This window comes from Schistocerca nitens, chromosome 3, assembly GCF_023898315.1.
Source record: "Schistocerca nitens isolate TAMUIC-IGC-003100 chromosome 3, iqSchNite1.1, whole genome shotgun sequence".
Classification (NCBI taxonomy): Eukaryota; Metazoa; Arthropoda; class Insecta; order Orthoptera; family Acrididae; genus Schistocerca; species Schistocerca nitens.
This window is the reverse complement of record NC_064616.1, coordinates 711,330,445-711,342,854: the sequence shown is the minus strand read 5'-3', so window position 1 is coordinate 711,342,854 and position 12,410 is coordinate 711,330,445. Positions and strand designations below refer to the sequence as shown.

General features: G+C 38.2%; 1 protein-coding gene across 10 annotated transcripts in view; it reads right to left on the bottom strand.

Annotated features, from left to right (window-relative positions):
- Nucleotides 1-12,410, bottom strand: part of LOC126248683 (F-box/LRR-repeat protein 2) — a 295,973-nt gene that overhangs the window by 36,101 nt on the left and 247,462 nt on the right. For all 10 annotated transcript variants that reach the window (XM_049949951.1, XM_049949950.1, XM_049949954.1 and 7 more), the window contains one exon: nucleotides 8,379-8,542. In XM_049949951.1, the coding sequence (XP_049805908.1) occupies nucleotides 8,379-8,542 (164 nt within the window). The remainder of the gene's footprint in view (nucleotides 1-8,378; nucleotides 8,543-12,410) is intronic.

Here is a 12,410-nt window from a genome sequence, read left to right as displayed (position 1 = left end):
GCAGATTTTTACACTTTCCATATAGTGATGAAAGAAACATAATTTGGTGATGACAGACACTACTGACACATCATCTGGATAACAGAAAAAACTGGAGTATGCAAGAGCAAAAAGATTATACACTAATAAAAAATGTGAAATTATTAACAAAATATCTGCCCATCTCTGTTATTTACACATGCACATTTTGAAAATATTTGACAAGGCAGACTACTTAAGAATGCAGTTCTAACAATTGATGCTGCTGATTCTTTGCACAATGCCTGGATAAGGACAATTTCATAAGCAGAAGCTATCTGAAGTCCAGTATGATACACACAAAGAGGTGAGAGTAGCTCTTGCAATTTTTTCAGTCTCTCTCTCTCTCTCTCTCTCTCTCTCTCTCTCTCTCTCTCTCTCTCTCTCCCCCCCCTCCCTTTTGCATCCAGATGAGATATGGGAGAATGCATGACACTGTTGAGCAATTTGGGAGCAACAGTATTTGCAGTAATGTGTTTAGCAGCATTTGAAATGCATAAAATATCTCAAGAAGACAAATGCTAACAGCGCAGTGAGACAGCAGTTTATTGGTGAAGCACTAGCATCTTCAACTTAAAAAAGCGGAATTTTTTTTGTCACAAACAACAAATATTTCTAATATAGCATCCACTTTTCAAGCTCAGCTATCCTATTATGAACTATCTAGTGAAGTATACTGGAAAGTCGGTTTCTGACAATATTCCTTTAAGACAGTTAACACATTCTGGTTTTAAATGAAGAAAAAGTGTCACAAATCAGATAAGTAACAGCTAATTATCCAGTGCATTTTATTCTAAATGAAACATCTGATAGTCTTTCTTAACAAAATGGACAATACCACCATTATGTGAAGTTTCATGTTGTTTTCAATTTTCTATCTCAAGTCTATGTTCTCCAAGTTACAACACATGAACTGCATCATGTACGCCATTCACACATTTTGTGAGACATTACAAGAAATGTAGTCATACTTTGTATCTTGCATTAAGTAAACATTGGAGGAAAGAAAGGTCTCGCCAGAATACAATAGAATATACAAATTACAGGACTTTCTTTGTCACTTGGCCCCATCACTAGATGGGGTACTTGCTTGAAAGCTGCAGTGTTTGCCTGTAATAATTTTCAGACTGTCCACAGACTTTAGATGCCTTGCCAGATGATGCTTTAGTTGTAAGAAAGGCTAAAGAGATAGCATGTAAACAAGAAGTACAAGATAAAGTTTACATTTTACATGACCATTTCTCTCTGGCAACCTCCTGAGAACACTGCAGGAGCAGTGTTTTGAATAAGAAGCACAGTGAATCATTTTGGTGGGTATCAAAAATGTGTTTGAAGGTACTGGAAAACGGAAGCTCAACCAAAGTTTAGCCCCAAATGTTGACATGGAGGGCATGGCAAAGAACAAATTGAAATGTAGATAGATGCAATAGCTCCAATTACTATAATTTCACTTTTTAAATCTCTTTTCTGTCTTCTGTTTTCTATCCTACATGTACTGCATCTAGTACAAATATCTGAAATTCCTAAATTCTTATCAACACTGTATTTTGCTAAACTTTTATTATTCAATTAATAGTTTTCAGACCACTGATGATAACAGTACAATTAGTTTTTGAGGGAATAGTTTCCTTGATGTACTATTACCAAAACCACGTGTCCTTCAAAATTTGTACCTGTTAACAACTATTTACTTTATGATTAACATACCTTACTTGAAAGTCCTTATTCTCCTCTTTTGAATGAACATTTTACTTTTTCAAAAACTTGATATTTAAAATGTTATTTCTATTCAAAATTACTGTATTCCACGACATTCAAATCTTAATATGTAACCCTTTCAAAATTCCAATGGAATAGTTCTGTAGCCCCAATTTTCCTATTTACAAAAATATATACTTTCACAAAAATAACATGTTAGTTGAAAAGATATTCCAATTAGGAAATTTAACTATCCAGAAAATTCTTGGCAAGTTTTGGAATCCCCAGTGTACATTAAAACTTCCTCCTCACAACGTAGTAACTGCCATTTCTGACTAGACAATTAATAACTAAGCCAAATTATTTCATTGTCTAATATGTATACATATCACCTACTTTTTCAGTCTTTTATATTATTATTTAAGATGTGATTAGTGAGTATTTTAACATTTTGTGATTCCCATACTACACACATCTTTATACAGGTGTTGCACACAATACTATAGTCAGCCATGGTTGAGCAGTTAGTTTGTATAGTGACCATGTGTTGGTCAGTTCTCGCTCAGGAGTCAATACATAAACTACTTTGACAGTTCCACATCAGTCAGTATGATTCAGTCATCTAGCATTGAAAGAATGGAATTACTGTGTTAATTATCTGTGTTGCCACTTGTAAACTGTTGTTAGACCACTCGCAGATTAAGAGAGTTGCTGATGCATGTTGTTACACCTACCAAAGTTACTCCAGATAAACAAATGTGAAGCAAATTTTCTGGCAGGTTATCTCAGTATAATCTAAGATGCTGGTTTTACACATATTGAGGATCCATGGATAAATGAGAGAGGCATTAATCTCACTTTATATCCTTTAATATTGCATCCAGCCACTGAGATGTCACCATCCAAATGATATTCCTGTGGAGCTGTAGTACTGGTGCCATGGTCATCAGCCTATTTGATCACAAATGAGATTATGTTGCTTGTCAATCCTTCTACATTAATTTCCAAAGTATGGACACCCTGCCCAATGCAGTGGGCTCTGAGAAGAGCTATTATCTGTATCTTTTTGCTGTTGCTTTTATGGCCTTAAGAGATCTGAGATCTAGTTTGGCTGCATTGTATGTAGATTTTCTGCCATCCCGTGCCTGCAGTCCATTGCCCAGGGCACACCCATGAGGTCATTCATAGTTGCACTCAAACTGAAGAGCTGCACACAAAGTAAAAAACTGACAACCCTTTTCAAACACCTGTTAAGCAACAGGTGCTTTAGAGTTAGCACTGGATGTAGAACAAGCAGATCATTCACCTTTAAAAAAAAAAAATGGACTTCCTGAAGTATCTGTACTGGCTCCAATGTTCTTCATTTTTTACACCAAATACAATCAGTAACAAATTTTACTATGCAGTTGATTTAGGGACAGCCACTGAAAACAAAACACCGGCAGAAGGAGACATTGTTCTTTACAGAGACTTAGAAACATTGAATCAATATTATAACGTGAAGACTCTGCCAAAATCCATCAAAGACAGAAGTGTAACTTACGTAACTAAATAGCTAATGAATAGTTCAACAACACATTCTACCAAAACTGTGTAAGACACAATTTCTACCCTAAAAAAACTTGTCATTACACTGGGCTAATTACTTACACGAAGCACGTGGAAAACACGAGCCAGAAAGTGAACATACGAGTACATATCAATGTATGATAAAGAAGTTTGTTGGGACCTCACAAGGAGCTGATGCATCGACCTTGCACACTGTGGCCTCAGCTATGGTATATTCAGTGGCGGAATATTGCCTCCCTTTACAGCAGTTGAGTGTCCATATCAGAAAGTTTGGTGCCCACTTGAATTACTGCACAAAAATCATCACAGGTACACTGAAATCCACACCCGCTACCTGGGTGCACATTATCAGTAACATTCCACCACCCGAACTAAGATGATGGGTGCCATTGTACAGGAACGGATGAACCTACAACATCGAAACAACCCACAGGACCTACCAATCACAAGATCCTAAATAGTCCTCCACAAACCCATCTTAAATCCTGGAATCACTTATGGGCTGAGGTCACTGAACACAGCCTGATGGTTAAAGAAGACTGGTGAAAAAAATGGAATGCCACCAGTGCACAGACATGGCACAGTTGCTGTATGTAGGCTATGTGGAACACAAAATCATATTGTATGGGGGGCACTATGCAACAAACTGGTCTGTGACTGCAGAGTCGGAGACCAAACTGTGGAGCACATTGTACATGAATGGCCTTTAATGAAGTAAACAGGTCCTTCCAGAACATTATGGATGTGACTGACTACTCCTGCATTGAATTGGATGCATTTCTTGGACGTCTAGCTTTGATGAAAACTCAAACATGCCATAGCAAATATTGGTCTTATTTATATTGTGCAGTATTGTATTTTATTTTATATAATATTAATTACTCATTAACATTGGTATATAAAATACCTGTATATACTGTGTAAAATAGGCCGTGCGGTTAAAGGCGCTTCAGTCTGGAACCGCGTGACCGCTACGGTTGCAGGTTCGAATCCTGCCTTGGGCATGGATGTGTGTGATGTCCTTAGGTTAGTTGGGTTTAAGTAGTTCTAAGTTCTAGGCGACTGATGACCTCAGAAGTTAAGTCGCATAGTGCTCAGAGCCATTTGAACCATTTTTTTGTGTAAAATAAATATATATAAAATACATGTTTTATATTGCCATATGATAAATAAAAATAAAAAGTCAATGAAGCTAAAGAAAATAAAACTTAGCAGTTTTGTGTACTGTGAATTGGTAACCGTTTAAAACACAAAATAATTATTGTAAGAGAAGATCAATGAGACTGAAAAGGCATCCAAGACAGGTTGGCATTCTTACAAGATGTTGAATATTATCAGAGTCATGAGCTTTGTGAATACAGACTGACATAGGTATGTGTATTCAGTGATGTGTTTTAATAGATTTTTCATTGCCTAGGTGAATTCTTTTAGAAGGTTTGCATTAAGTGATTTTTATGTACACAGGATGTACCAAAAAGGATGGCACAGACTTACACAGCTGGAAGTACACGATAATAGAAGCACAAATGCCCCAGTAAACATGGGTCCACAAATTAGCTGCTTGCGAGATAATCATGACTGTATGGTTCCAAGCCACCACTCACATCATTGTAAACATCGTCCTAGTTTGTACACATTAATTTGAAATTTAGAGTTTACTATTGGATTTTACATCACAATTAGTTCAAATTTCACATATGGGGTACCTATTAAAGGATGTGTTCAAAGTGTTTTCCTTGCATTTGGATCTAGTACTGTGCTCGTTTCTGCAATGAATTTCGAATCCTTTCATCCTTTCAAAAACCCCTGGATCATTCCAGAATTCTTGAGAAGCATGTACAACTCTCTGCTCCAGTTCTTCAACTGTGTTAACACGTGTGCTGTACACATTACTTTTGAGGTGACCCCAGACACAAAAATCCTAAGGATTTAGAGGCCAAGGTACAGGTCTACCTTGACCTATCCATCTTTGGCCGTATCTGGCGTTAGATGCCATCTCGCAGCAGCAGCAAAATGTGCCGGAGCTCCATCATGCATGTACCACATACTCTGACATTGCTGAAGAGGAACATCATCAAGCAATCATGGAAGATGACACTGCAGAAAGCTAAGGTACCTCCATCCATTAAGTTGTGGTGGAAGAATGTGTGGCCCAATGAGTTGATTGCCAATACCCCTAACCACACATTCAGTGACAAACGTTGCTGATGTGATGACTCATGAACAGCATGTGGGTTTATTTAACACCACAAATGTGTATTATGATAGTTAAACACACCATCACGTGTGAATCCTGTCTCATCTATAAATAAAATGTTACATGTGAAACGAGGGTCGACTACAGCCTGCTGTTGCAGCCACCGACAAAACATCACTCTAGGAACAAAGTCCGCATCATTGAGACACTGAACTCATTGGACATAGTAAGGGTACAATAAACTGTGATGTAAAATTCTCCATACACTACTGTGGCTTAGTACAGGCACTTGTGTGGCAGTTCTCGTCGAGGTTCCTGGAGAGCACTGTACTGCTTCCAACACCATATCCCCAACCTCAGGCACAATACAAGCGGGCCTACCTCCTGCTCTGCAATGTGAAAAACCCCTGTGTTCTCTCGGGCCCTGATGGACCCTTGTAAATATATGACTTTCGGGGTGTCTTCAATCAGGATATGTTCCTTGGTACAAGCTTGCAGCCTCCTGTGCATTGCCATTAGCCTTATCGTACATGAAATGCATATCCACATACTCTTCCTTACTGTACGGTTCCATTGTAACTACAACACAACACAGCACACATGGCACTCCTCAGACATGACTGATACCCTTTGAGACTGTGTGCTGTATCCATCCTGTACATTCTGCGTGTATAGTGCGATTCCAACTATACCTCTCGGCAATGTTCTGTTGTGCAAACAGCAAACATAGGACGGCCTCAAGTGCGAAGGGGGAAACTGGACAACATTACAAACAATGCCGTCAGTGGTGGCTTGGAACCATACAGTCATGGTTATTTCGCAAGTGGCTTGTTTGCGGACCTGTGTTTACTGGGACATTTGCGCTTCTATTATCATGTAATTTCAAGCTGTATAAGTTTGCGTCATCCTTTTTGATACACCGTGTGTGTGTGTGTGGGGGGGGGGGGGGGGGGGGGACAGACATGTATGTGCACTTTATTCCAGTCCCAGTAGCTTATCTTCAGCTGGAACCATCCTGCCATTTATTGTCCCTACACAGATTGGGTACAAACAGTCAAACTTTTACAAATTATGAAATTTTATTTATTTATATTTTAACCTAACTTCATGTAACAAGATGCAGCCATAGAAGTAGCTGTGTGTACACTGTGTTATGAATACACTGCCTCAGTCCACTTATTACAACATGCTTTAATCCAGATGAAGATACTCACAAGCCTGGAACTTCTACATAACAATATGAACTCTGATAACACTACCCATGAATCACTAGTCAATCAGGTCCTTAAAGCCTAGTGAGATACAGGCCCAGAGCTAAGCCTCAGCAGAATAGAACTCTCCACAGTTTCAGTCCTTCAGGTATTACTTTTATGTCAATGGTCGAAGTCCACACAACCAGTCTGCATGCTACACGTGTCCTGGCATAGAGTAATCCCATTATGGCTGGTTGGTGAGAGTGAGTTTTCCACAGCAGAAAATAGTATTCTGCCTGGACAGTTGCAGTAATCTACTTTTCATACTGTCTGCGACACGGGTTAGAGAGCTGCCCTTCTGAGACTATTCATCATACTACTGGGTCACTGTGTGAATGCTTATGGTGCACAATATGGGGTCACGAGAGTGGCAGGATATTGAGGAACACACATTTATCTCATTCAGCATCTGTTACCAATCAAGCTTGGAAGTCCCTACCACTGACTATGCCACTGCCACTGTAGCTCTCAGTTTCATGTGAATACATTTACTTTTCTGCCCTCACATTCAGTGCTGTAAGAAGGTCGAATTCTCTGGAGAGGAGAAACTATTCAAAGCTCATCATTTGTTAAACCCCGAAATGATTAGCTATACAAATCTCACCTATTAAGCATTCTACTGAACTACATGAAAATAGAAACAAAACTGATAACTGTTTATGACAGTTCATATTTGCTTGTGATTTGATTCTTGAAGTTTTATTGGTGTAATAAGTATTTCATGAGGTTTCGAGATTGCAGCCAGACATCACCATCTTGCCAATGGCTAAATGGTTTCCAGCTGAAATATCATGGCAAGATATGCCTCATAGAATAATTAATAATTATTTGTGGTTGCCAAGATGGACACACACACACACACACACACACACACACACACACACACACACACACACACACAGAGAGAGAGAGAGAGAGAGAGAGAGAGAGAGAGAGAGAGTGTGTGTGTGTGTGTGTGTGTGTGTGTGTGTGTGTGTGTGTGTGTTTTGAGAATTACATATAAAGAAACTAATACTACACCCACATCATTTATCTAGCAGGTATCCCATGTGACATGCCACTCTTACAGTTAAATATTAACAGCTAGTGATATTTAAGCTTATGACAAAACAGATACTGATAAGATTGTGCAGTATGAATGAGTGTATTTTTCCAAGCTTATAAAAATAGGAAGTTACCGAATTTACACCAGCATTAAAAATATAGATATATCCTCAGTGACAGTCCGTAGGTAGTTATTCTGCACCAACAGCAGTGCTGAACAAATTTGGCTCACAAGAGCGACATCTATCAAAGAATTATGAAGTGTCTCCACATGATCAAAGAAATATCTATGGCTTTTTATAAGAAAATGAGTATGGGATGATGAAACATCACTGCCTGTCACTATAACGAAGCTGTTTGTGTGATCATCATACAATTAAATATTATTTGAAAACAACAGTTCCTATTTTAAGTTCAGAAGAAGAAGCATAAAATGTATCCACACACTGATAGTGGTACAGGGAGGAGGACAGAGATACACAGAGAACAAATAGAAAAAGGGAATTAAAATTTCTGTGAATGAAAACACTATTGTTCCAAGGACTTAAACTGTTATTACATTAGCATTATCTATAGAAGTAACAAACAGAAAACAATACCTGTCTGTAATCTTTGTGCATTTATTCAGATTGAGATCTTCCACATTTCTGCACTGTTCAGCAAATGTTTCCATAGACTTGTCAGCTATTGATTGACATCCTCTTAAGCTTAACTTCCTCAAGAACCCACCACATCTCCTTGATATATTTTCAATCACAGGCCCCTGGAATGAGAAGTTTTCTGTAAACTAAAATATATTCAAAGTTTAAATGTAGTCACATGATAACAAAATCATGTATTCAGATAAATGCTGTACACTAAGGTTGCTTTGAAAATCATAGATCTGATTTTGCTCTCATTAGCTGCATAATGTATATCTGATACACACAAGAAGTCTTAAAACTTTTTACTCGTTTATGACAAAGATTTAGCCAAACTGATGTTTTATATTCAACCAAATTATTCTGTATGAACTAAGTCATGCACTAAGCAAATGGTGAGGTATACTGCAATTTAATAGCATTCTAGTGCTGTTAAAGAAAGAGAAAGGCTTCAATACATATTAAAATGAAAGCCTTAGTTTGAGTCCATGTTCTGTACATAATTTCCATAATTCTAATAATGTGGAAATCGTCAGTTTACTTGCTATATATAGGGTGAAGAAAAAAAAATGTTGCATTTGGCAGTTGGCATGTGATTGCTCATCACAGTTCAAGATGAAAGAGTATCTAGCAGAACCTAGTCCCAGCAATAGGTTTAATAAAAATGAGACTTAGAAATGAGGCATGCAGCACGGCCAAGAACAGGTACCATTAAACATGTGCTGTGCCAGAGATGTCCCATTAGTTCAGTGAGATTAGGCAATGCTGTGAGGAACAGATATGCAGATTCACTGGTCAAGTTCACACCAAACCCCATCCTCCCCCCCCCCCTTTTTCAGTGAAAGGATCAGATTCTGTCCAATTTACAACTCCACAATGTGGTATCTTGTGAAATTCTTTCTGTTACTGTTATCTTTATTTAAATATCGAGACTTAAGATGAACTTCTTAAAGATGTAAATGGCCACTTTGTTTCAACCACAACACAAATTACATCAATACAAAATAGTGAACATAGTAACACCATATGTATTCAATGAGGTACAAAAAAACCCAATAGGTAGGCTACACTAAATTGCACATTATGCTACGCATAACAATTCCATTCTGTATGTTTGATGTCTGGGCTTGTTTTCACAGAGGCAGTAAATTCACATACATGGAATGTTCACTTTAGAAAAGATGTTCAAAGTGACAACTTTGCATTTGCAAACACTTCGGCACTCGCTGGATCATATTTCGCTGGACCCTATGCAACACACCTGCATCCACCATTTCTGAAGCAGGATGCATGTCAGCTATTATTTCATATACATCCATGGGCGGAGAACTATAAACTTGCTTCTTTAAGTGTCCCCACAAACAAAAATGTAGTGGATTGCAGTCTGAGGAATGTGGAGGCCAGAATATTGTACCTTGAACAGTCTAGTTCCCCAGACATGCTTCATTTAAATAATTATGCGCACTCATTCCAAAGTGTGGTGATGCACCATCATGTCAAAACCATAGTTATCGAAAACAAAGTGGAACATTTTCTAATGTGTCAGGCAAAGTATTGCAAAGAAACGTATGATCAGGGGAACATTCAACTTGTCCAGCAACAGGTAAAGGCCCTAAAGCAATCCTCCCTCGATTCCAGCCCACAGGTTTATACCAAAGCGTGCTTTAAAGCCAAGTTCACGGGTGACATGTTGGTTGTGTTCTGATCAATAATGACTGTTGTGAAGGTTGAAAATACCTACTGGAGTGAAGCTAGATTCATCAGTTCATATCACATTCTTTATAAAATATTCATTATCTTCCACTTGGTGCCAAAGTCATTCACAAAACTGTACTTATCAAATGTGGTATTCTAGTCACTGGTGCTAAGAGTTAACGTGCAATAATATGGATCCAGTTTTCCATTGTGCAACACTTCAACAACCAGTCTTTGAGATATCTGGAACGGCCTTGCAATATCATGAGTACTTTGCCAATGTGAGTAGTGAACAGTTTCAAGAATCATATCCTCCATTTGTGGAATATGTCTAGTCCTTGGACAACCTCTGTCCATTACTTGTGGACAAAGATTACCGGTTTCCCGAAGGCATTGCAACAGTTGACGAAAAACATTCTTATCAGAATGGCACCTCTGAGGGTATCGTGCAGTATACACACACACCACCACCACCACCACCACCACCACCACCACCACCACCACCACCACTTTGGTTATTGGATGCAGCTGACACCAAAAGCATATTGACAAATTCATCATCTATGTACTCCATCAGAAAGATGCCATACATGAACCTAATATGAGCAGTTATGGTTGTACACTGTGTGGTTAGTAGACACAGGCATGCAGTTTAATGGACCCCACTGTCACGAAATAGGTCATGTGACAAAATGATATACTGCTTATATATGGCAAGAACTAGAGAATGGACATCTGAAAAATAAAAAAGAAACTTGATGAGGATTTGAACTGTAGTATCATGTTGGATGTGCATTTGATGTCCCAGCAGTCTACTCAGTGAGCTATGATGGCTGGTACAGTACTGCAGGGTGCTGCACATTCCTCTGAACATTCCAATGCACTGCATGATGAGATAGTGCTGTCAGCTCCTCATTTTCATACACGTATTTTCAAAATGCATCTAATCTCATTTTGCTACATAATCTTTTGACCTGAATCTAGATGAGGAATTGCATGCCAATCTGCAAGGATGGCATTTTTTCTTCACAATAAACAACTGAAGTGCACTCACACCTGGGTGCAATAATATTGTGGTCATCTAGCACACACTACTACACAGCACAATCTTACTAGCGCAACATTTAAGAAAAAGTTATACACAGCACAATCTTACTAGCGCAACATTTAAGAAAAAGTTAAATATAGTTTTCATCTGCACTATGTACATTACTATTTTTTAATTTAAATCTGTGTACAGAAGAAAGACTTATCCAGAAGAAAGTATTTCAGTTTATATTTAAAATTTTCTTCATCGACTGCCAAACATTTTACGTTACTGTGCACGCTATCGAAGATTTTTGTGGCTACATACTGAACACAATTCTGAATCACCAACTGGTTTAGTAGTAATCAATTAACGTTATATTTTTTAAATAACTTCTTAAAGAAGCATCTACAAGATAAGTGTGGGAAAATCAATGCATTGTTCTTATATCTTGCTTATGTGCAATGTTTATTTTCCAAGTTATGAATTAGTTCAAAATATTAGACACACTGATCATCAGTCTCGACTAAATAGACTCTGCACCCAATTTGCAAAATATAGTAAACTGAGTTTTCTCCATGTTTACAAATACTACCTCAGCACTTGAAAAGTATTGAGCACGCCCTTCTCCAGTCTGACTGCAAAATGTAAGAAGGCTATTTCCCATGAGGTCTGCTACACATGTCCTTATAAATATATCTACCTAGATATAAGAATGTCTTGCAATGTATTCTACCCAACTGCACTCATGTAGTAGATACGTTGCACTAGTTAGTAGTCAGATGGCTGCTTACTGCTGAAGCTTACACTCATTCAGTGCTGTACTTGCACAGTCCTCCATTCTCCTGACACACAGAGCACCGTACCACTGCCACCTCCACATCTGTTTCCTTTCTCATTCTTTTTTACCCTCCTTAAACAACTGTGTGCTTATCATTCATTCTCTACAGTACCACATCCCAACTGGCTGCCTCCTTAATATTGTTAATAACAATGTTCTAGGACAGTGTATGTGTTCTATTATTCTGCATGTTTTTGAAGACACCAGCATCACTGAATACACCGACGATACCCTTCTTTAGGTTCTCTCAATTTTTTTGTTTTACTTTTTTTTAAGCATTTGTTGTCTCTGGCATATTATTAAAAGTACCTGCTACCAAGTTACAGCTTCCAGCAGCCATCAGCAGCTACACAAATCTGGCTGGAACATCAGAATCATCTGTCCCAATTTATCTGCAATTTCCTCAGGCTGTCCACACAATTTGAGC